This window comes from Gouania willdenowi, chromosome 1 (assembly GCF_900634775.1).
Source record: "Gouania willdenowi chromosome 1, fGouWil2.1, whole genome shotgun sequence".
NCBI lineage: Eukaryota > Metazoa > Chordata > Actinopteri > Blenniiformes > Gobiesocidae > Gouania > Gouania willdenowi.
In genome coordinates this window covers 8,982,858-9,006,760 of record NC_041044.1, presented here as the reverse complement: position 1 = coordinate 9,006,760, position 23,903 = coordinate 8,982,858, and the positions used below count along the sequence as shown (strand labels likewise).

The window sequence follows — 23,903 nt, the reverse complement described above, 5'->3', positions numbered from 1 at the left end:
TTTATTGTAATGAAAAAAAAACTGAAAACACTTGGACAAGCTGCACAACTAAAGGTTGAGGGTAAAACAATTTTTATATCCTGTTTCCAGGTCATATATCTTCAAAAAGGCACCAAAAAAGTGAAATCTGAAAATCCTTTAAATAAATCTAAATACCTTTAATCTTACCCAAGCTTTTAGGCTATCCACCTTTCTCCTAGAGTGACTACTGTCTCGTTATGGGTGCAACTTCCTGTGATAACGAGATATGTAAATACAAAATAGGAATAAAGATAGCTCCAAAATTGCCGACTACTTGTTCAACTCTCTCAGAAGAAAAAGAAAGAAGGGAATTATAGATCACTCAGAATGCCAAGAAAAGTCTCCATTAGGAGTGGCTCATCCAACATGCTTCAAAGGTCCTATATCATGGAACATTAAGACCTTCCTAAATCAACTACAGCCACATATGAGTAATCTTTAACATTTTGCAAAATAAAATACTAATTTATTAAGAAATATGACTTTCTCAGAGCGCCGCCTCTCCCCATGTGGGTGCCTCCCATTTCATGACGTAGCCCTAGAGCCCCAGCAGCATGGGCAACAGGCACGCCCACCAAGCTTTGTAAACAGTTCCAGAGATGGAGAAGCGTTCTGTGGAGCCTTACGTTTTCGACCCAGACTCCGATACCAAATGTATTTCAAATATAAACACAAAGAAGTGAGTATGGCTAACATTTTGCTAGAGGTTTATTTTATTTATGACTGTGGCCTCTCCATCAGTGGGATTTATTGTGGGAATTGCTCCGGTTTGAAGACGTAATTTACTGGACAATCCACTTTGGAACTGGCCAACATTCACCAAGCAGTCTCCTGTAAAGTGACGGTCACAGACTAATGGATACTAGATGGTGTGTTGCGTGTTCACAGAGATAAATTCCAACCACTTCTAGCAAGTAGACTCTTCTTTAGGAAGTTTGAACAAATTCCGAGGACTTTCGCAGTCCAACACGCATTTTCGGTCACCACACATTATCTTTTGGTACAAAAAAAAATGTTTCTTTTCCCTGTGCAGACTGAATAAGAAAGGACAATTACCTTGTCGAAGGACAGATGTTCTTCATGTCTCTAGCATCAGAGAGAACTAGTACAGGGCCCGTCAGAAGTATGCATTCATGTGGGAGCATAAGGGGTATATTTGCGGGTGCAAAATGTGGGTGCAATTTTCCTGGTTTAACTCTATGGGACATGTGCATGACTTCATCATCACTTTTACATTTTTTGTTTGGTGTATTTTTCAGTAACGTATGTTTTTTGGAGTTATGTGTATTTGTGTATCTTTCTGTTGTGTTTTTGTGCATAAATGTTTGCTGTTTTTTAGTTAATTTCATTTTTTTTGTAATGTATGTTTTTTGGAGTCATGTGTATTTTTTGTATTTTTCTGTTGTGTTTTTGTGCATTTTTTTGTATAATTATTGTTTTTTGTTGCCTTAAGTAGTGTGATTCTGGAGTCATTTTGTTTCTTTTTTTCGTGTAGTTTTTTGCATTTCTGTTGTCTTTTGTGTAGAACACAGCAGCCATTGCCGTCAATAACTTCTGGGTGTGGTCTGTCCGGTCTAAATACCGTACGGTCAAACTAACATGAAAATAAACATTTTTAAACGTCATCACCAAATAAGGAACAGTAAAAAAGTATTTTTCCTCAAAAGAGAAGTCCACAGGAGCTCTTGCATGCACCGGAAGTGAGCTGTGTAGTGAAATAGATATAGATGGTGCGCTAGCGCCCCCTCACACTCTGTGATCAAAAGCTGAATAGGTTTCACTTGCCGTGCTGTCCAGAAGTGAAATTAAATTAAAATAAACATTTTGAAATGACCAAATTACTCCAAAATAACAGATACACAAACTCGGGGTATTTGGAAGCCGTTGACAAAGTTTCAGGTCGAACAGGCACGGCGTCTGGGAGATTTTTTGCTACACACGCACACGCGCACACACACACACACAGACATCCTTGTATTTATAGATAGATGTGTATGTTCTCTCTCAAGCCACGTCCTTCCCCCAATGCACGAGCACCGCTGCTCTGAAAGCGGACCGAAGCTTATCGCTTGTATTGTGTAGAAACTTTGTCGTCTCATTCAATGGTAAGTAAACACTAAACTTTAACATTATATATGTTAAAACACGTGACCAAAAACTCTGTTTTAACTCTGTCACCGGCTTTGAATGTGAGCTCGTGCATGTGAGGGGTCGAGAACGAGCAGGGAGACGTGATTGGTTAAAAAAAAAAAACGAACCGTCTTTTTTCATTGGTCGAAGTTTTTACAGGCTTACAGCTGCTACAGTTGAGCACATAAAGATCTAATTTCTGTCAGGACATGAAGAAAATTTCAACCAAAAACTTAAGAAGTGTATCTGGAGAAAATAATCTACCCTACCTTTAACTGAAGGAGTAGATATTGCACTGGCATATCTGACAGACTGTACATATTTCACTTTTGTAAAATATTTATTTTTCGCATTTCATACCAATATACCCGCTTTTAAAGTGAGCACCATCTACTGACTGAACAGTGTCCCTTCTTTCCTCAGCTCTTTTTCAGTCCCCTTACAAATTCCTCCACTCACTGTAATAATAGAAAACATCACTGCATGGTTGACAGAAATACTGGTAACACATGAAAAGGGTACATTCACTAACACTGGTACTCCTATATTAAAGATGTCGACTACTTGTATTTGTATTTAGTTAAAATAACAATAACATTTAATTTACATTTTAAAAAATACATTAAATAAGTGCCATTTCACTATATATCTGTTGCAATAGGTGGCGCTGTCTATGATAAGTGCTGTAAATGAAGAAGAGTTCATGCAGCCCTGTAGCTGGAGCCTCCGGCTCTGCAGACATACAGTTGTGTGCGAAAGTCAGGGCACCCCTTTAAAAACAGCATATTTTATATATTTAAAAAGTTATATTCATATTTACTGTCTCTCTGGTATATGGGAAAAAAAGACAATATTGTCAGGAAACATTAATGCATAGTTACATTTTATTTTATAAATTGAACAAAATTACAAAAATGAATAACATAATTTTGGCATGTGCAAAAGTCGGGGCACCCTACAGCATCAGTACCTTCAGTACTTAGTAACACCCCCTCTGGCAGATATCACAGCTTGTAAACGCTTCTTATAGCCAACAACAAGTCTCTGGATTCTATTATTTGGGATTTTTCCCCATTCTTCCTTGCAAAAGGCTTCCAGTTCTGCAATATTCCTAGGACGTCTTGCATGCACAGCTCTTTTAAGATCTACCCCACAGATTTTCGATAATGTTTAAGTCGGGAGACTGTGAAGGCCATTCCAAAACCTTCAGCTTGCGTTTCTTGAAGTAGTCCATGGTGGATTTGGAGGAATGTTTAGGATCATTATCCTGTTGTAGAAGCCATCCTCTTTTCAGCTTTAGCTTTTTTACAGATGCTGTGATATTTGCCTCCAGAATTTGCTGGTATTTAATTGAATCCATTCTTCCCTCCACCCGAGCAATGTTTCCTGTCCCACTGGCTGCAACACAACCCCAAAGCATGATGGATCCACCCCCATATTTAACAGTTGGCAAGGTGTTCTTTTCATGAAATGCTGCTCCTTTTTTTCTCCAAACATACCTTTGCTTATTGTGGCCAAAGAGTTCTATTTTAACTTCATCAGTCCACAGCACTTGTTTCCAAAAGTCATCAGGCTTCTGTAGATGTTCTGTTGCATATTTTTGACGTTGTATTTTATGATGAGGTCGTAGATAAGGTTTTTTTCTACAGACTCTTCCATGAAGGTCTTGTTTGTGCAAGTATCGGCGCACAGTGGAAGGGTGCACCACCACTCCTGAGTCTGCTAAATCTTCCTGGAGGTCTTTTGAAGTCAAATGTGGGTTTTGGTTTACCTTTCTGATCAGACTACGAGCTGTTCTCTCCGAGAGTTTCCTTGGTCTTCCAGATCTCTTCTTGACCTCCACAGTTCCCCTCACCTGCCATCTCTTAATTATGCCTCGCACTGTGGAAACTGCAAGCTGAAAACGCTTTGCTATCTTCTTGTAACCCTCCCCGGCATTGTGGGCATCAATTACTTTCATTTTTTCTGTCTTACACAGCTTCTTAGAGGAACCCATGGTTGCTGAGTGTTTGTACACGGTTTGTGGAGTCGCCGTATTTAAGAAACCCTCAAATTGGCACCAGCTGGCACTCCCTAATGACAATTGTTGACACATGCTTCAGGACCAATGAGCTGGTAGAGGTCTGAGCTTGTAAAAAGAATCTGACACTTTGAAACTCTCAGGGTGCCCCGACTTTTGCACATGCCAAAATTATGTTTTTCATTTTTGTAATTTTGTTCAATTTATAAAATAAAATGTAACTATGCATTAATGTTTCCTGACAATATTGTCTTTTTTTCCCATATACCAGAGAGACAGTAAATATGAATATAACTTTTTAAATATATAAAATATGCTGTTTTTAAAGGGGTGCCCTGACTTTCGCACACAACTGTACAATTCTCCATAGAGCAGGATTATTGAGGATTTCTCAGAGATGCAGGAAGGAATCCCAATAATACTTTGAGTTTGTTTTTGATCAGGAATTAACATTGTAATAAGGTTAAAAGCTCAAAAAAGTTGATTTGCATTATAAAGGACCTTTAAATGACTCCATAGCTCTGACCTCTGTTATTGTCTATAGGTCTTCTGTGATAATCCACAATGGACAGATATATTGAAATTCCTCTATTAGATTTGAACCATTTTATTGTATCTAGTCCATGCAGAGGTGACAAGTAGTACACATACTTTGTTACTGTACTTAGGTAGGTTTTTTTGTGTCTGTACTTTACTTGAGTATTTATTTTTGGTGACTTTTTTCTTTTACAAATATCTGTACTTTCTACTCCTTACATTTTAAAAATTAATTCGTTACTTTTAAGGCCTTCGAAGATGAAGTCACGATTTAAAAAGATGCAAACCAACAACCGCAAAGCTAGAGGAAAAGCTTGGAACATTTTATTTACAAATTGTATCTATAATGAGTGCTAAATTCTCCAGGTGTTCTAAGATAACAGATTTAACTTGTTTCCATGTACCAGTTTTCTACAAGTTTGTAAAAGAAAAAAAGATATGGAATTTAAAATTTCAATTTAAAATCATTGTCTCATTTATTATTGAAGGGACATTTGTTTTACTTTTTACTTAAGTACATTTAGTAACATGTACTTTTTGAACTTTTACTCAAGTAAGGGAGCAACTTCAATACTTTTACTTTTACCAGAATTATTTTTTATTCAAGTATCTATACTTTTTAATTGACTACTGAAGACTAGTACTTTTTTCACCTCTGGTAAAAAAGGGGGTTGGTAATAGTTGGTAAATAGGTCTGACTTCAGCCTTCATGACATAAATAGCCTGTAGTTTAAACAACTGAAGGACTGAGGGTCCAAGAAAAGGGCAGAGTTGAAGCCTCAGATGCATTTTCAACCAAAGGAACACAAGCAATGACAGACATGGAGGCACAGATGACCACAACTATGACGAAGGAGAACTCTCTCTACTACCATGCAGAGTTTCATTTCAAATCATTTTAATTTGAAGTCAGATGGATGTGTAGTTGATTAGTGCCTGTATTTATTTGCTGTCCCATTAAACATACATCACTGGGAGATGATTTGAGCAACTATGGATGAGGTGGTTGACAGGTCGTCTTCTGATAGAGAGGTTGGAGGTTCGAGTTCATGTATTGGTGTCCTTGTGGAAGACTATGAACTCTTAATTTCTACCAATGGTAGACTATAGTCTTCACATTTACTGGTGAGTGGTGAGGTTATGAATAAGCACAATACAAGTCAAGTCTTGACTAGTTACATATGTTTGCATGGCTTTTAAACACAAATGTTACTTTGTGTAATTGTGCAAGCAACAGCTTTGAATATGTCTATCCATTTAAATGTATTTCTCATTTTAAAATGAAGGATTTAAGTATTCTACAGACACTTTTGGTCGGTTGGAATCTTTAAATTACTATTGGAGTAAATGAGTGTGTTGGTCTTTTTCTGTGTTGTCCGTCTGATAGATTGGATCCTAATGTGGTTAAAAATTACCTTGCTTCAAATGTGAGCCATGGTAGACTCCAGTATATCCATGACACTCTGTACAAAGAGATAAATGAGTACAGAAGATGAATGAATGAGTGATTGAAGTTTATAATCTTTTGTTTTAATTGCTGAAGAAGGATAAAGACAGGATATAACAGGGAACATATGCTCCTAAGGAAATATTAGTTAAAGGTGAATTGGTTACAAGTTCCACTGTTTCTACAACATTATTGTATTTTAATATTAGTATTACACACATATTAAACAATGTATAAGTATTTAAATCAAACTGTTTACAATAAGTCTCTTCCTCGGTAGATTGCAAAGAGACGTTCATGGTAGAAGTAGCTTGCGAGTCGAAAAAGTGTGTGTAACCCTGGTGTAGATTGTATGGGGCTCTTTAAAAAGATATTGCGATAATGATGATGATGACGATGGCCATATATTAGCTGTTTGGTTCTAGTTTTATAGTGGCATGAATTGTCATTCTGGCCGTGGCTGCAATATTTATTTTTTTGGCATTATTTGGTCAAAAATCCATAATCATCTTTAGGTATATTGTAATCAAATTGTTCTGAGTGGACAGTGAATCTATTCTTATTGTTCTCCTCGCTCTGTAAAGGGACATTTATAAATTCGGGAGGTGGCGCTCCTAGAATCTCGATGTCAGCCAATCAGAGATCTACACACGTGTGCTCCATGAGCTGTTTTTGACATTACTATTGGCTGCTCGACTGAAGTCGGATGCGTTCAGGTACCCTTGGCAGTAAAAGTGTAATGACGGACGTCGCCAGCTAAAGTCTCCATAACAGAGTTAGACACAAGAGTTACATGGCAAATCAAGAGGAAAAAGGCAGACCGAGGTGGGGAAGCAACACTTTAAAGCCACAAACATACTGAGGAGGAACGGACTGCTTTGTGTCATCATGACCCTCCGTGACTGTGCAGGGTTCGACTCCACCCCCCACACACACTGATGTCAGAGGGAGAGTGATAATAGACGCGCGTGTAAACCCAGAGAAGCTTATTCAAGGTAAATACATTTTATAGTCTGGATGCAAAGTGATGGTTATCAGTCCGCTCAGAGCGGCAGGCAGCTGAGATCACAGCCCACTCTGTGTGTACTTGTGGCGGGGACGAGATGACGGCAACAGCCGCTGCTCAGGACAGTAACTACAGTAATACGTGCGTTCATGCTAGAGTCTCTAAAACATCAGAAAAATCTCCAATAACACAAGATAAAGTCTATATTGAGAAAAAAGTTGCTAAGAGTGTTCACAAAAGACACCGGTATGGGAGGTTGAGTTTCGATTTCAAAATGGAGCGGAGAGAGGATTCTACATACAGCAGCTTTAAGTTTCTACACTTGACAAAAAAGATTGCGCAATAAAAGGAAACAAATACAGACATTGGAAAATAAGGTGAAAAATTGAATGAAATATCGGCCATTGATATCACCAGACCTATAAAATTGTAAGGTAATGTATTAAGAAGTAAATGGAATTTTAAAAGATTAAGAGATGGATTTACAACTGTCATCACTGTGTATGCCCATCAAAGACAGTCTTTTTTGATCATCCATGTAATCAGTAGTCAGTTCAGACAGAATGAGACAGTCTTACAAAAGCATAAGACTAAGTCTAAGCACAAGTGGTGATTTGTTAGAGATTCATGGCAAAGTTTATCTACACTTTCTGCTCAGAAATGCACTAAAATTAAACAAAGTGAGTGAGCTATTGTATAAAAAGAGATTGTGCCAGGGTAAGGACGTGTAGGTTCCAAAGTCCAACTACACAAAGCCAGATTTGCACAGTCGTGTTTCTACAGAGCTCATTGTAGCAGAGCAAAGAATGGCCAGTTTCAATTGTAATGACAGCAAAGGTTGAGCTCAGGTTACATGGAGATCCACAGAAACACTTTGTATGTGTAAAACAATCAAAATATAAGGTCATTACTATTTTATCTTGGCTATCTTTTCATTGTTGTTTTTATTTAGAAGACAATTTTGATTCTGCTACTTCGTCAAAACCCGTTTCAACTTTATAGCGTCACATGTTCAGCTGGAGCCTTTCTCAGAAAACTGTTCTATTATCCATCCATTCATCCATTTTTCTGACCTGCTTGCTCCTTTTTCAGGGTTGCAGGGACTATTCTATTAATGAAAAGCAATGAATTATCTTGAGTGATACATGACAGAAACACAGTTGATCACAGATTTTGGTGAATAGAGCCAGATGTGTGGACTTGAGTCACATGACTTGGACTCAAATCACAAATTTGATGACTTTAGACTCAAATTGACAAAATCACAGAGGACTTACAACTCGACTTAGACTTGAGAACAAACAACTCGTGCCTTAACTCAGACTTGAGCCTATTGACTCAGGAAGACTTGACTTCCTACCCTTCCATAACAAAATATGTTTTTTATAAATGCAATTATTGTTAATGATTAATAAGTCTGCTTAACACCGACAGAACTCTGCCATCAAACAGGACTTGACTAAACTCCCTCAGCTCAATACACAGGTCCATCTTTAAACAAACTGACAGCCAATCAGGAAGCAGCTGAAAACATCAAGCTGGGCTTAGACGTGCACACACTAGCAGAGAAAATTATCCTAATAGTGATATTCTTGGGATTTAAAGATTATACCATGATTAATAATTGATTTTGAAAAATTATATCTGGTCCGACTTCCCAGTATGATTATTGTTTGTTTGGTTAACAGAGGAAATTTGAAAATCTAAAAAGATGCTGGATTGATTTGTTTATAAAAGCATTATTATTTATTTTGTCGGGTGATATCACTATGACACAAACTGTGGTACATTATGTACTTATGACTTGTTAAGACTTTTAAATTAAACTTGAATGGCCTTGACTGGAGACTTGACTTGTATTAGGTTTTAGTGACATGACTTGAGGCTTGAGAAGCAGTGAATTGTTCCTACCCTTGAATAGAGCTGCCAAATATGAACCTACAGAGGTGGTCATAATATCAAGGTTGCTTTGTACATGGATAATATTCACAGTTAGGTCAAACCAGACCACAAGCTCTGGAGCTAATCAGTAACACGTCTAGATGTCAAGCCTAGTCACCTGTCATTCCAGTCCGGTCAGGAGGATAAATAGCTCCATGCAGTATACGATCATGTTCTAAATAAGGAACACTACTGGGAAACATGATATACAGTATTGTTAAGGTGCACAAGTGTGACATGATGGGTTCTGATTCTATCGAATCTATAAATTTCCATAACGACTTCATAGTGTGGTCTGTCTGAATAAAGTAAATGTTTATTCTGAAACAATGTCAGAATAAACCAATAGTGTAATAGGGATGATAGTTTTCTTCTAATCAGATAAAGACATAGCGTCGGCCTAATTCATCTATAAATTGAGCATTATTTGATCAAAAAAAGACGTAAAATGTTGGAAACTGCAGCTCTAAAGTTTGTATTGACCTTCACTGCAAACACTCAGCTTATTGACATTGTCACAAAAGTTTCATGCATTGCATTGTGGGATGTGGAGTCCCATAGATGCATGCATAGAAGTGTTTTTACTACATTCCTACAGAGATTTATTGTGTTTGCCCCCAATTTTTTGCGAAAGTGGCTTATCAACATATTTTTTGTGTTATCACAAACTAAAAGTTGTGCCAAAACAATGGCAGATGTTTTTTTGGGGTTTATATGGACATAGGGATGGGTGATATGGCCTAAAAATAAACTCTCAGATTTTTTCACAAAAAAATTTATTTCATATTTTGTCCGATTTTCCCCTCTACTTAAAAAAAAAGTACAAATGACGTAGATGTCTCAAAACAAGTTTTGATTTTATTTGATCAAACGTAACTAAAAGTTGCAGCTGTTCTTTTGTTAAAATAGATAACAGCCGTTAGCTGTGAGTGCATTTGAGAGAAACAAGAGGGAGGGGGGTGCTATGGAAGCTCGCAGGGACAAAAAGTGGGCTGAAGCAAGAGAAGAATTTTTTTTTTTTTTTTATTTGTTCAGTCATCCGCAGCAAAAAAAATTGAACAATCTAAAAAATCAATTAATAGGCCAGGCCCACACGGACCGATTAATCTGGCCAAAATTGAAAGTCTCATGATGTGAGGTGATATCACAAGGAATACGGGGAACAAACTAGAACCAAAATGGTGTCATGCAGATCACTGTCCTCCTTGTCTAACAAAGACACACAAGAAATCAGGGTAAGAATGACTGGACTCCACATCCCACAATGCAATGCGCAAATCTTTTAGACAAAACAAACTTTCGGGCAGAAATTTTAGCCTTTTACATTTTTTTAAAGCAAATTATCTTTGAGTTATTGATCTATGTGGCCTTTCCTTGATTAAACAAAACGAAACAAAAAAACAACGCTAGCGGCTTTATTCAAATATTTATTTTTGTTACTGTGGAAGTTTGATTTACCTGCTTAAAAATTGGCTATCAGCTTTTGTAGTGGAAATGTTCTTTGACGCTTAGTTTTCAGGCTCAACTAGTCTGGGACACTCTGATGCTCCATCTATATCGTGTTCTGTACTCCTCTTACTGTCCACTAACCCCAACCAGTCAAAGCTGCCACCTCTGAGCCTGGTTCTGCTGGAGATTTCTTCCTGTTAAAAGGGAGTTGTTTCTCCCCACTGTAGCTGAAGCATGTTGGGTTTTTTCTTAAGAATTGTATATTTTGATTGCGCTTTGACATGACATTTGTAATTTGCACTATATAAATAAAGTTGAATTGAATTGATGTTGTTGTTTTTTAATGGAAAACCTTAATCATTCATTTTGTGTTTAGATTACTTATGTTTGAGAGGGAATTGCTGATAAATTAGACAACAAATAAAGGCAATTCTGTGCAAATGGTGAACAAACCTGTAATATTAGTGTGAGTATTTATGGTGATTGTAAAATGAAACATGAAAACATAAGTCCAGACAAAAGTTATCATTCAAAAGGACAGATATTTCCTTTTCTGGTTAAGTTCTATGAGCCGTGGCCTTACATGTTGTAGCTATAGCTTCTGTTTCAACTCACCTGAATGTAATCAGGCCTTTAGCAGAGTGTTATAATAATAATAATGCATCAATTTTATATAGCGCTTCTTTGGACACCCAAAGTCGCTTTACAGAATTAAGGGATTATTCTTTCACTCCACACTTAGTGGTGGAAAGCTACTATTGTAGCCACAGCTGCCCTGGGGCCGATTGACGGAAGCTAGGCTGCCAAAGTGCGCCATCGGCCCCTCCTACCACCACCAACACTCGCTCACACACTTCATTCATACTAGGCAATGTGGGTAAAGTGTCTTGCCCAAGGACACAATGACAGATACCACTGGGGTGACTGCCACCCCACTGTGGCACCTGGAATTCCCATCCACCTACTAACCAGGCCCACACCTGCATAGCTTCCGAGATCTATCGGGATCGGGCAATGACATGCTGGCTTCAGGTGTGTTGGCGTGAGAACACAACTAACACACGTAGCTTGCCCAACCCATCAATTTAACTTTTTCACTGTTTGACCATAAATTGGAAGTGCTCTTTTAACACTGTTTATGAACTGCTTTGTTCTCCATCCCACAGAAAAAGGGGACTTCATCGCATTGGACCTTGGTGGCTCAAACTTCCGTATCCTGCGAGTTAAAGTTACACGTGACAAAAAGCAGCCAGTTCAAATGGAGAGTCAGGTATACGATACTCCTGATGATATCATCCATGGGAGTGGCAATCAGGTAAATTCATACACATACACACTTACACATTGATCAAAAATAGAAAAGCAAAGCCTTTTCCAAAATGCTCCTGTTCTGTTATCAGGTAATTTTGATGTTTTAAGTAATATATTCCTGCTTTTACTTAATGTGGATATTTGTAGATTTTGAAGTAAGTAAAATACTCCAACACAAAAACTAGTAAGAAGAAATATCTTACCAGGCAAAAAATAAGAATATATTCCTATTATTAATTCACGTTTAGCACTGCAGGCCTTTTGTGTACGTAAAAGAAGTTTTAGATCTTTGAGTTCAGCTCATGAAACTATAGTGTTATTTTTATATTTTTGATTAGTGTACATAGCATTCATTAATGTTTTTTGTTGTGAACATTATTCTCAATTAGGAATTACTTTTAATAAGACAATCTCTGTTTACCAGACGGTGTCCAATTCCCCAGGGTTGTAATCCACCTCATGGGCAGACGGTAAAGCCCTAACTAGCATCGTAGTTTCTGTCTGCCCTCCACACAGAGCTTGGTTGTGTTTAGGTTTGAACTGGGGCTCAGTTTGGGTAAAACGACCTGCGCTGTAATGCGGATAACGCTGGAGCTGTGTCAGAAAAGCTCTTCTGACCCACATGGAACTTGTGTCCAACAGCTGGCAGTCGTGTTGTAACCCAATAACCAAAACACGAGTGACTGACGCAGTGTGATTGGTTGGGAGCATGGCTCCCACTGACTGAGCAGGACAGATGCAGTCTAGTGAAAAGCGAAGCAGACAGCTGGACAGAATTGTAATTTGATATGAGGACAGGTTTGTTAACAAAGACGTAGGATCGCACTTTGCCAATTCTGCTCATATATTTTTAAACCCTTAGTTTAAATTGATACATTTCTCTCGTCTCTCTCACTTTTACACTATTCATCACATTGGACAAATTTAAGAATTTAATGGATAAACAGAGTTTTTTTTTTTTTTTAAAAGTCTAGGGTTGAGTAACTCCACAGGAAAAATAATTAAATAAATCCAATGGTGTAAGCATGAACTTTTAATACACTTCTTCCACAAATTGAAACTAAAACTAAAATTTATGAAAGCTAGAATAAAACAAATAAAATTATATATTTCTTTTTGTTTTCAAGTACAAAACAATATTATGTGCAAAACCAAATCAAAGTTCTACTCTGTCAATACAGAGTGCAAATAGTGCAAACAGAGCCTGACCAAGTATGTCATTAACAACATACTGCAACTACACAGCCATGTTCTTTTAACTGTTAGTAAACGTTTTCTTCCACAAATTTAAACTAGAATTAAAATTTACTCCTCCTGCTCTTCCTTCTCCTACTTTGGGTTCTGGCAGGCTAGACCTAGCAAAGGTGCATTACTGCCCCCACAGGTCACAAATAGAAGTTTGGATAACTCACAAAAAAACAAAACTTGCGAGACAGATTTTATCATGAGTGAGCTCTTGCCACACCCCTAGTAACTACACAACATACATGTGGGTAATAGATGTTTGTTAAAGATTGATGGTATAGAAAGAAAAATGAATTGATGTTCAGATGTTTTGTTTTTCACTCTTTGGTGGGATGCTCTTTTAAAGTCTCCTTTCTGTCTGCAGCTCTTTGAACACGTTGCCGATTGCCTGGGCGACTTCATGGAGAAGCAAAAAATCAAAGATAAAAAGCTTCCTGTGGGATTTACGTTCTCCTTCCCCTGTGTCCAATCCAAACTGGACGAGGTAAACGGTTTCAGGAAAACATGCTTATAAAGTAGTTTGGAAGTTAAAGGATTGTTGTTCAACAGCCAATTTCAAGACTTATACTGTGGAGATGTTTTACAAGCTCCAGTTTGATCCAGCATTACCACCTTAGAGTACAAAGTTGGGCAATGGTAAAAACATCAAAGATTCACAATTTACTCATAAAGAAAGTCATTTTCCTTTAGTTTCTAGATCTGCGAAAACTCTGAGTAAGTGATGATGAATACATTTACTGTGATAAAGCTTTAGAAAACTGGCAGAAAATGGTGTTTGAAGTTGTAACAGCAGATTTCCGGATGCTACACAGATGCAGTTAGCGTGATGTAGCTACGTGTTTTATAGGCGGTCTTGCTGACATGGACAAAGAAGTTTAAAGCCAGTGGAGTAGAAGGCATGGATGTTGTGAAGCTACTGAACAAGGCCATCAAGAAAAGAGGGGTGAGGGGTTCTTTGGTCATTTTTGTACTGTAAAACTAAGTCACATTGTAAATGTGAGAATTATGATAGCTCACAATAAAAAAAAGAAAGATTGAAGACTGACTGATGGTTGTAACTTCTGGATTATCAGGATTATGAAGCAGACATCATGGCAGTGGTGAATGACACGGTGGGAACTATGATGACCTGTGGATTTGATGATCAGCGCTGTGAAGTTGGAATCATTATTGGTAATAGAATACCATATTTATTTCATTACACATAAAGGTCTTTCTTAAACTGGTTTGGTATATGTGTGTGTCATTTTTAGTTACCCAATTTGATTGGGCTATAAACCATACTTAATTAGGATCTACCATTGATTGTTAAAAATCTTTCATTTGTCTTTTAAAGCTGCTGGGGCCAACAATCTTTTTAACCGATAAAGACATAGGCTGTGTTCGAAATGGCACATTCTGTACTACACACTACAAACTTAATGAGTATATACTGTCTACTATATACTAGTATGGTTATGAGGATTAGGATGATGACTGTTCCCACTGAAGTAGACCGTACTTCCAAGTTTCCCAAGATGCATTTTGCACCAACAATGACAAAAACCTGAAGCACACTGAGGCTAAATATCTCAGTTGATTCGCCACCTTTGAAAGTTCTGAAAGAATTTTAAGCAAGAAAGTGACCAAGTAGAATATCAAATGTGGTCATTTGATCCATAAAGCTTGCCATTGTTCTGACTTTTTGAAGACCCGTAATTGTGCTACTGACAAAACATCTGGTTAAAGTCAAAACAAGAGCCCTATTTACAAAAGCGTTTAAAAACGAATGGAAGACAAGAAGAGATGCTTTTGATTTGAAAAGGGAATATTTGATTTTTAGGTTGTAGCCGGTCCCAGGATCATTTTACATTCTGCTGGTAATGCATCATGGGGTGGTTGAGTATGCCTAGTGTGCCCATCTTGCATACTTCAAAAATGTCCAGATATAGTATACATCTGGGTATTAATCACATGCTTAATCTTTTCATACTATCTAATGTGAACGCATTACATACTAATTTTGACGTCAGACTTAGTACAAGTAGTACGTTAGTATGACATTTCAAACACGGCCGTAGTGCAGACCTCATAGATCAAAAAGTCGAAGAGAATTTCATTACAAACAAATGTAGACAGCCATCAGTGAGCATTGATTGACATCTTCATGTGCAACTGTGCAGCGCAGTGGGGGCAGGGCTGCTGTGACTGGGCGTGTCTTAACTACTCAATCAATCAATCAATCAATCAATCTTTATTTGTATAGCGCCAAATCATAACCAATGGTATCTCAAGGCACTTTACAGTAGAGCAGTCTTAAGGACGGACTCTTCATTTTATGGATACACACATATGCATATATACGTATATACACATACATATGTATCCCACACCCCACATGAATTCATCAACTACTCTCGGAGCAATGCCCATAATCAAGGCATTTCTACATTTCCCCCAAGTTACAGATGAGCAAAAACTGTTGTTAGCCAATTTCATCTACCAGCATATTTGGCATAGTGATTAACGAGGATGTATTTTTTTCAGCTAACTCATAACTATTGAGTTTGAGTTTTAATGGGATGCAACTTTGGACACTGCACTGTAATCTGTTCTGCATATCTCCAGAGGAAAAGGGAGATTGTGTGCAAATGTATTCGCCTGTACAAGGTTCTTGCCTTCCCCAAATCTTTGGAAACCCTAAATATTCATTAACTTAAATTAGATACAAATAAATACACAAAAATATAACAAAGTGGAAATATCATATTATGGAAACTGAACAAAAAAATCTAAGAAGTCACTCATCGTCTTTATTGAGATTTGCTCACTTGATGTTCATTACCTAATATTGTATTAAAGAAAAAAGGCAAATAACAATATAGTACACATGTGGGGGCACCAAAAGGTATAAAATCAATCTATGGCTCCAACAGAATTGTGAACTACCAAGTTCAGCAGAGGGAAATTCATCCACGTGCATCTTTTTAGGAACGGGAACTAATGCCTGCTACATGGAAGAGCTGCGTCATATTGACCTGGTGGAGGGAGACGAAGGCCGAATGTGCATCAACACTGAATGGGGAGCCTTTGGGGACGATGGTTCTTTGGAGGACATTCGCACAGAGTTTGATCGTGAAATAGACAGAGGATCCCTAAACCCAGGAAAACAACTGTAAGGTTCTTCTTTACTAATCGTTCTTTGGTGAAAACATTTTTGTCTTGGTGTTGAATTTATTTCCAAAACTTGATGTCTTACACAGCAGCTTTGGAAGAGTACAGTATATAATCTGCATTATAAACACAATGAGATAAAGCTGCTGTTTGTGACCAGGTTTGAAAAGATGGCCAGTGGAATGTACATGGGAGAACTGGTGCGACTAATCCTGGTCAAGATGGCAAAGGAAGGACTGCTGTTTGAGGGACGAATAACCCCTGAACTGTTGACAAGAGGGAAGATTGAAACAAAACATGTGTCGGCCATAGAAAAGTGAGTTGTCGGAGTCATAAAAGTGTGGAAAAACAATCTGTAAAATATCTAAGTGTTAACTTTAAGGACGAGAAGCTTTAAAAAGCCTGGAAGTCTTTTCCACAAAAGCTTCCGACTGCACTTTAGTGTTGACTAGTAAATTCTTCTTATTATTATTTTTTTGTAGAACATTACAGAAAGGTGTGATCAATGTTTTTAGAACAAAATTAATGGAAATTTTAGTGGTTAATCTATTACTCAAAACCCCATAGATTATAAAGTCAGAAAACTTTATGGTTAATATGCCGCTAAAACAAAATGATTGGCTATCAAGATAACGGCAGTGAATTTGGTTGAAATGCATTCTTGTACCCTGAGTTATCATGTAATAATTGACACGCTTGGGTTTTTACTTATTTGTGTTAGGACTAAAGAGGGGCTTAAGAAGTGTATGGAAATCCTGACCAGGCTTGGAGTGGAACCTTCGGATGAAGATTGTCTGGCCGTGCAACACGTCTGCACCATCGTATCTTTCCGCTCAGCAAATTTAATATCTGCCACCCTGGGAGCGATCCTCTCTCGTTTAAAGGAAAACAAAGGAGTGGCGCGCCTCCGCACTACAGTGGGCATTGATGGTTCTCTTTACAAGATGCACCCTCAGTGAGTTATCTATGCAAGAGTTTAACAAGGAATGAAAAATAACACACTGCGGAAAAAGACAGCCAGGCTGCAACTGCAAGATTATTTCCATATTCCATGTTTGGCATGAATCAGGTGTTATTGAAACTCCCACACTAACAGAAATCCCTTCACATGTCGCATTTATTACAATGAGGATTTAGTAATAGACAAGATAGTAATAATGCTTTACATTACTGCCAAGTCAGAAAAATACAAAATGTACACAATGTTTTAGAGCTTTTTTCAGCTCAGTAGTATAAAGGTATAACAGTGTAATACGTTTAGTATAGTAATGACCAATTTTGTTCATGTCACTAACTTTTAAAAATAATTTTGGTGGCTAAATGCTCAAGTTGAACTTTGAGGAAAATCAACTAGTTTATGTTCAAGGAGATATGTTTTGTAATTATGATCTGTTTGTCAATTGATGGATGAATACAGTTACACAAAATCTTAGTTTTACATCAGGCAGACAAATTGAGTTTTGATCCAGTTCTGAGAGCCGTCCAATTTTAAGTAATATCTCAACATTTAGGATTTCCTGCCACCACAGAATCTTTTCTCCATTCTGTGAACAGATATGCTCGTCGCCTGCACAAAACTGTGCGCCGTTTGATACCAGATTCAGATGTCCGTTTCCTGCTGTCTGAAAGTGGAAGCGCGAAAGGCGCCGCCATGGTGACGGCGGTGGCCTACCGCCTGACGGAGCAAGCTCGGCACATCCAACAGACTTTGGCAGAATTCCGTCTGAGCAAAACTCAGCTGTTAGAGGTGAAGAAACGGATGAGGGTGGAGATCGAAAGGGGCCTGAAGAAGGACAGCCACGAGGAGGCTACAGTCAAAATGCTGCCCACCTTCGTCCGAAGTACACCAGACGGTACAGGTAAGGAAAAGGGCGAGACATTATGAGGCTGTGGTCACTAAATCATACTCAATTGATGCTAAATAACACAAGTGTGTTCACAGTATAAAGTCCCACTAACCAGGGTGGGGGTCAATTACATTTATGTCTTCAATACAACTCAATTACGATTACAGTGACTGGCATTTTTTCCATTTAACATTACAATGATTATTATCCTCCTAAAAGTCAATTACAATTACGTTCTCAATTACTAAAGTTCAATTCAATTGATCACAATTACTGAGCCTTTAATAAATAACCCCATAAAACATAACCTTCCTCTTGTGTTAGCTTTCTGCATCTCCTATGTTATTGAGTCAGTTTTTTAATAAATCAGCTGTAAGGTTACCTTGTTAGGCATCCTAATCAATGAAAATATTGTAATTAATATTTTTGGTGTAGATGTCTTGGACATTTTTCTGTCAGTATATCCCTAGATTTATATTTTTTTTTTTAAATGGTAAAATGATCCTGAAGAGATGTGACAGGTAGTGGGAAAAGTTAATCCGAAACACATTTTAATAATTACCAAATAGGTGTAAGCCATAGAACTAACAATTATTATTGTAATTGTCATTTTCATGCCAATTACAAAGACAGTCAATTATCTGAACTCAAATCAATTACAATTGCAACAGCATTTTTTAAAAGTACATTTACAAATATGACTTCATAATTGTATTTAATTATCAATTACACAATTACAATTATAATTCACCCCAACACTGCACTACACTATAACACCTTAACTATTAATACAAAGCTGAAGGAATTCTGGTTTTCATGGTTGTTCTTTTTAAACCAGGACTATACAGGACTTATAAAAACCACTGTGTAACTTCTCATTATATTGCTCTGTGGTCAGAAATGATCCATTGCATACTTTGGCATAATTGATTCCCTATTTCCTGTTTTTCTCCAATCATCTTTGCCATTATTGAGCTGTTCAATCCTAATGAACTGCTTTTCACCATATAGTTTCCCTTTTTAAGCCTGTCTTTGTCAGCACTGAGGATGGAAGCACGTTTTCTTTTTTATTCTGATGTTTAGTTTGTACTTTAAAAAAATGTTAATTTGTTCAATAGGTTATTATCCATTGGACTGAATATATGTACTCAGATTTTTTTTTTTTTTTAAAAAGAATTGGATGAAAATCAAATATGAAGCTCATGTACAATCTGTCAAAGCAAACGTACTAATGATAATGTATTTTCTATGCAGTTTCTGGCCACTAGGTTGCAGTATTGTAATCTTTAATTCACATTTTACTATCTTTTTGAAGATGGCAATCCTAATTTACTACTAAAACAAGCTTAGCTGATCAACATGTTGAAACCCAAATCTGAACTACAAATATAAATATAGAAATATATATCAGTCACATTATCACTAAAAGCATGTTTGCGTTACATAAAGAGCACTATGTCTGTCTGTATTTGCTAAAATGTCTTTAGCTGAAATGAAATGTCTACTTTCAGCACTGACATCTTTATTACAGAAAATGGAGATTTCCTTGCACTGGATCTTGGTGGAACAAATTTCCGTGTGCTGCTGGTTAAGATTCGTAGTGGGAAGAGGCGATCGGTGGAAATGCATAACAAAATCTACGCCATTCCTATTGAGGTCATGCAGGGCACAGGAGAAGAGGTAATTAATAATGTAAAAGTAATCAATTAACTCTAGAGCAATGATTTCTTGGTCATTCTCTGTACAAACAAAATTATTTTAACAGGAAAATAACTTGAGGAAATGTGATCCTTCTATAAAACTAAAAGCAAGGCAATCTCCTTCCAGCTGTTTGACCACATTGTTTACTGCATCTCTGATTTCCTGGACTACATGGGGATGAAAAGTGCTCGACTGCCGCTGGGTTTCACCTTTTCCTTCCCCTGCCATCAGACCAGCCTGGATGCAGTAGGTTTTGTTTAGTCATAAGTTATGAATGTGGCATGAAAAACATTTTCATTTATTTTAGACAACTTTTGTTTCTTTTTCCATGGTGATGATGATGATTTTTAATTTGCAGGGTATCCTCGTCACATGGACCAAAGGATTTAAAGCCACAGACTGTGAAGGAGAAGATGTAGTTGAGCTTCTTCGTGACGCAATCAAGAGGAAAGAGGTACTGAGACAAAAAAGATGCTGCATTTAAACGTAATGCTAGAAACATATATAAAATAAAGATTTCCCCCTGCGATTATTAAAGCATTTCTGATTTTTATATACACTCTCTGGCCATTTTATATGGTACACCTTGTTCAACGCCCTTTTGCCTTCAGAACTGCCATAATTCTTCATGACAGACTTTCAAGGAAACATTCCTCAGAGATTTTAGTCCATATTGACATAACAGCATCACGCAGTTGCTGCAGATTTGTCGGCTGCACATCTATGATGCAAATCTCCTGTTCCACTACATCACAAAGGTGCTCTATTAGATTGAGATCTGGTGACTGTGGAGGCCAATTGAGTACAGTGAACTCATTGTCATGTTCAAGAAAACAGTTTGAGATGTGATGAGCTTTGTGACATGTTGCATTATCTTGCTGGAAGCAACCATCAGAAGATGGGTACAGTGTGGTCATAGATAGACATGGTCAGAAACAATACTCAGGTAGGCTGCTGTGTTTAAACCTGCTCAATTAGTACTAAGGGGCCCAAAGTGTGCCTAGAAAATGTTTGTTTTGTTAAGATCCCCGTTCGTTATACTGCAAAAGCAGAAGCAGTTCGTCCTGGGGTCTACATCACAGACTATATATGCACGATAGTTGTGAAGTACAAAAAACAGATTAGATAACATGTAGAAATTACATTCACACAGAAAAGAAAATATAACCAAAATAAAACACAATAACCAAAGCATAAATAATACATAACAACATTAAGCAGAATACACACAACATAGAAATCCCAAAATGTAAGTAAAGTAATATTTGATCAAAATAAAACTCTACCTCTATGCAAAATATTCAAGTGCAATATTATACCATACATTGCATATCACGATTCAGCACACTTGTGTGTTCAGAGATGGTATTCTGCATTACTTGGTTGTAACGAGTGGTTATTTAAAGGGGACATATCATGGTTTTAAATCCTTCCTTTTTACATATAAATCATACAGTTGTGGTCTATATAAAGTGGAACTGCAATGCTTGGGTCTGAATTCCTCATTATTATAGCTCCACAGGCCCCTTTTCTACCCTTTTTCTGATGTGCGTCTGAGAGCAACTCGTTTTGGTGCTGTCTCTTTAAATGCAAATGAGACACTCCATACCCCGCCCCCTCTTCAGGTGACACTCGGTTCAACTCCACCCTGCTCGGCCATTTTTGTAGTTTGATAGAAGAGATACGGCTATGTAGCGGCGCATAAACTTTTTATTCAGAGGTTATTTATAAAATGTCAACAACAGAAGACTTGTCCATCCAGCCTTACATGTTCAAGCCAGAGTCGGACCCGGCGGAGCGAGATAAAAATGAAGATGATGAACCTGCAGAACCCTAACAAGTGAGCTAACACAAGCACCGAGCTAACGCTAGCGCCGAGCTAACGCTAGCGCCGCGCTAACGCTAGCGCCGAGCTACCGCCACAAAATGCATTTTAATACAGTCTTTTCAAAGACAAAAACGGCAAAATGAAATGAATAATGAAAACTTTAGACTTAAATTAAATCACGTAGGCCATATCATCAAGGATCTGAAATGAGCACACAGCGCGAACATATGAAGTCTGAAGACGGTGCAACTGCTAATGCTAACAAAACAATGACAGGGACGTCTTATCATCACACTTTTTAGCGTTATTTACAGCTTACCGAAGTGCTCTGTTCGTCGTCTCCAAAGATAGAAGGAATTGAACCCTCAATCAGACAAAGTCTTTCGGCAAATCCTTCTTTATACTGGTGGAGGTTGCAGAAGCAGTCATCCTTGAAGTGCTTCACGCACACAAAAAGGACCTTACCCACAGATGTGGGTACATTTCTGTGAAAAATAAAACTCAACCAGGCACCTTGAAAAGGTTCTGATGCTGGGAGACAGTGTAATGAAGCGTGTGGGTTACTACATCCAACAACCAAACATTTTGACTTATCCTCTCGTAACTTCGGCATCCTTGAGCTTGGACTACAAAATAAAAGCGAGAAATAAAAATGGCGGATTGCTCGAAGTGTTGGACCTGGAGTTGATGTACTAATTTGGCAGTTCCGCTGCAAATACTGTGATGTAACAGTTCAAAAAACGTAATAGAGAATAGAAAAATTGAAACAGATTGAAATATATGAGCAAAACAGAATATAAAGATAACTACGGAGCACCTGAAGAGACTAATTTGATTTTTTCTGTACTTCTAAGCACTCTAAATATACAACAAAATGCATTTAAGGGCTAAAAAAGTGGATTTAGCATGATATGTCCCCTTTAAGTTACTGCTGCATTTCTATCATCTCAAACCAGTCTGCCCATTCTCCTTTTATCTTTCTCCTCAACAAGGCATTTTCATCTACACGACTGCTGCTCACTGGATATTTCCTCTTTTCCAGACCATTCTCTGTAAATGGTTAGGAGTGGCAATTCCAGTAGATCAGCAGTTTCTGATGAACTCAGACCAGCCCTCTTGGCACCAACAACCATGCCACATGCAAAATGATTTAATCACCCATTCTGATGCTTGGTTTGAACTCCAGCAAGTTGTTTTCACCACATCTACATGCTTAAATGCATTGAGTTGGAACCATGTGATTGGCTGATTAAAAATGTGTTAACAAGTAATTGAACAGGTGTACCTAATAAAGTGGCCAGTGAGTGTATATAGAAATACAATGCAGTGGAAAAAGTATATCTTCCTCATTCCTGATTGTTTTGCATATTTATCACACTTAAATGGATCATCAAACCAGCAATTTTAATGTCTCACAAAGACAACCCAAGTCAAATTAAAATGCAGTTTCTAAATAATATTTTAATATATTAAGGGGGGAAAAATCCAAACCCATCTGACCCGATTTGAAAGACTAATTACCCAGGCTTGGTTACCACTATGATGTATTTTGAACAAGAAGCCACTTAAATAGAACCTGTCAGACAAATTGAAGTCGGCTCCAAAAGAAACAGGATCTAAAGAAGTTTAGGAAGAAATGAGAAACAAAGTGATTGAAATCTATTTGTCTGAAAAAGGTTAAAAAGCCATTTCCAAGGCTTTGGGACTACAACAAACCACATTTAGAGCAATTATCCACAAATGGAGAAAACTGGATGCAGTTGATCTTCCACTCCTTTCCGGGAGTGGTAGATCAACCAACATTACTGTGCAACGAAAACTTATCCAAGAGCTCCCAAATGATCCCAGAACCACATCCAAAGAACTGCTGGTCTCACTGGCCCCAGTTTAGGTCAGTGTTAGGACTCAACCATAAGAAAGACACTGGGCAAAAATGGATCCATGGGAGAGTGTCAAGGTGAAAACCACCACTGACAAAAAAGAACACAAAAGCTCGTCTCACATTAGCCAACAAACATCTTGATGATCCCCAAGACTTTTGGAGAAATATTCTGTGGCCCGACGAGATAAACATTTAACTTTTGGGAAGTTGCACAGCTCGTTACATCTGGTGTAAAAATAACACAGCATTTGAGAAAAAGAACATCATACAAACAATCAAGCATGGTGGTGGCAGAGTTATTATCTGGGGCTGCTTCACTGCTCGATGACCTGGACGACTTGCTGTAATTGATTACACAATGACGTCCAGCCATCAGTTTGTGCCT

The 23,903-nt window shown here is 37.7% G+C and overlaps 1 protein-coding gene across 1 annotated transcript in view; it reads left to right on the top strand.

Moving 5' to 3' along the window:
* Nucleotides 1-23,903, top strand: part of LOC114480219 (hexokinase-1) — a 33,849-nt gene that overhangs the window by 2,836 nt on the left and 7,110 nt on the right. The window contains exons 3-13 of the mRNA XM_028474183.1: nucleotides 11,718-11,866; nucleotides 13,472-13,591; nucleotides 13,955-14,050; nucleotides 14,181-14,280; nucleotides 16,078-16,261; nucleotides 16,421-16,576; nucleotides 16,982-17,215; nucleotides 17,815-18,119; nucleotides 19,639-19,787; nucleotides 19,935-20,054; nucleotides 20,167-20,262. Of these exons, the coding sequence (XP_028329984.1) occupies nucleotides 11,718-11,866; nucleotides 13,472-13,591; nucleotides 13,955-14,050; nucleotides 14,181-14,280; nucleotides 16,078-16,261; nucleotides 16,421-16,576; nucleotides 16,982-17,215; nucleotides 17,815-18,119; nucleotides 19,639-19,787; nucleotides 19,935-20,054; nucleotides 20,167-20,262 (1,709 nt within the window). The remainder of the gene's footprint in view (nucleotides 1-11,717; nucleotides 11,867-13,471; nucleotides 13,592-13,954; nucleotides 14,051-14,180; nucleotides 14,281-16,077; nucleotides 16,262-16,420; nucleotides 16,577-16,981; nucleotides 17,216-17,814; nucleotides 18,120-19,638; nucleotides 19,788-19,934; nucleotides 20,055-20,166; nucleotides 20,263-23,903) is intronic.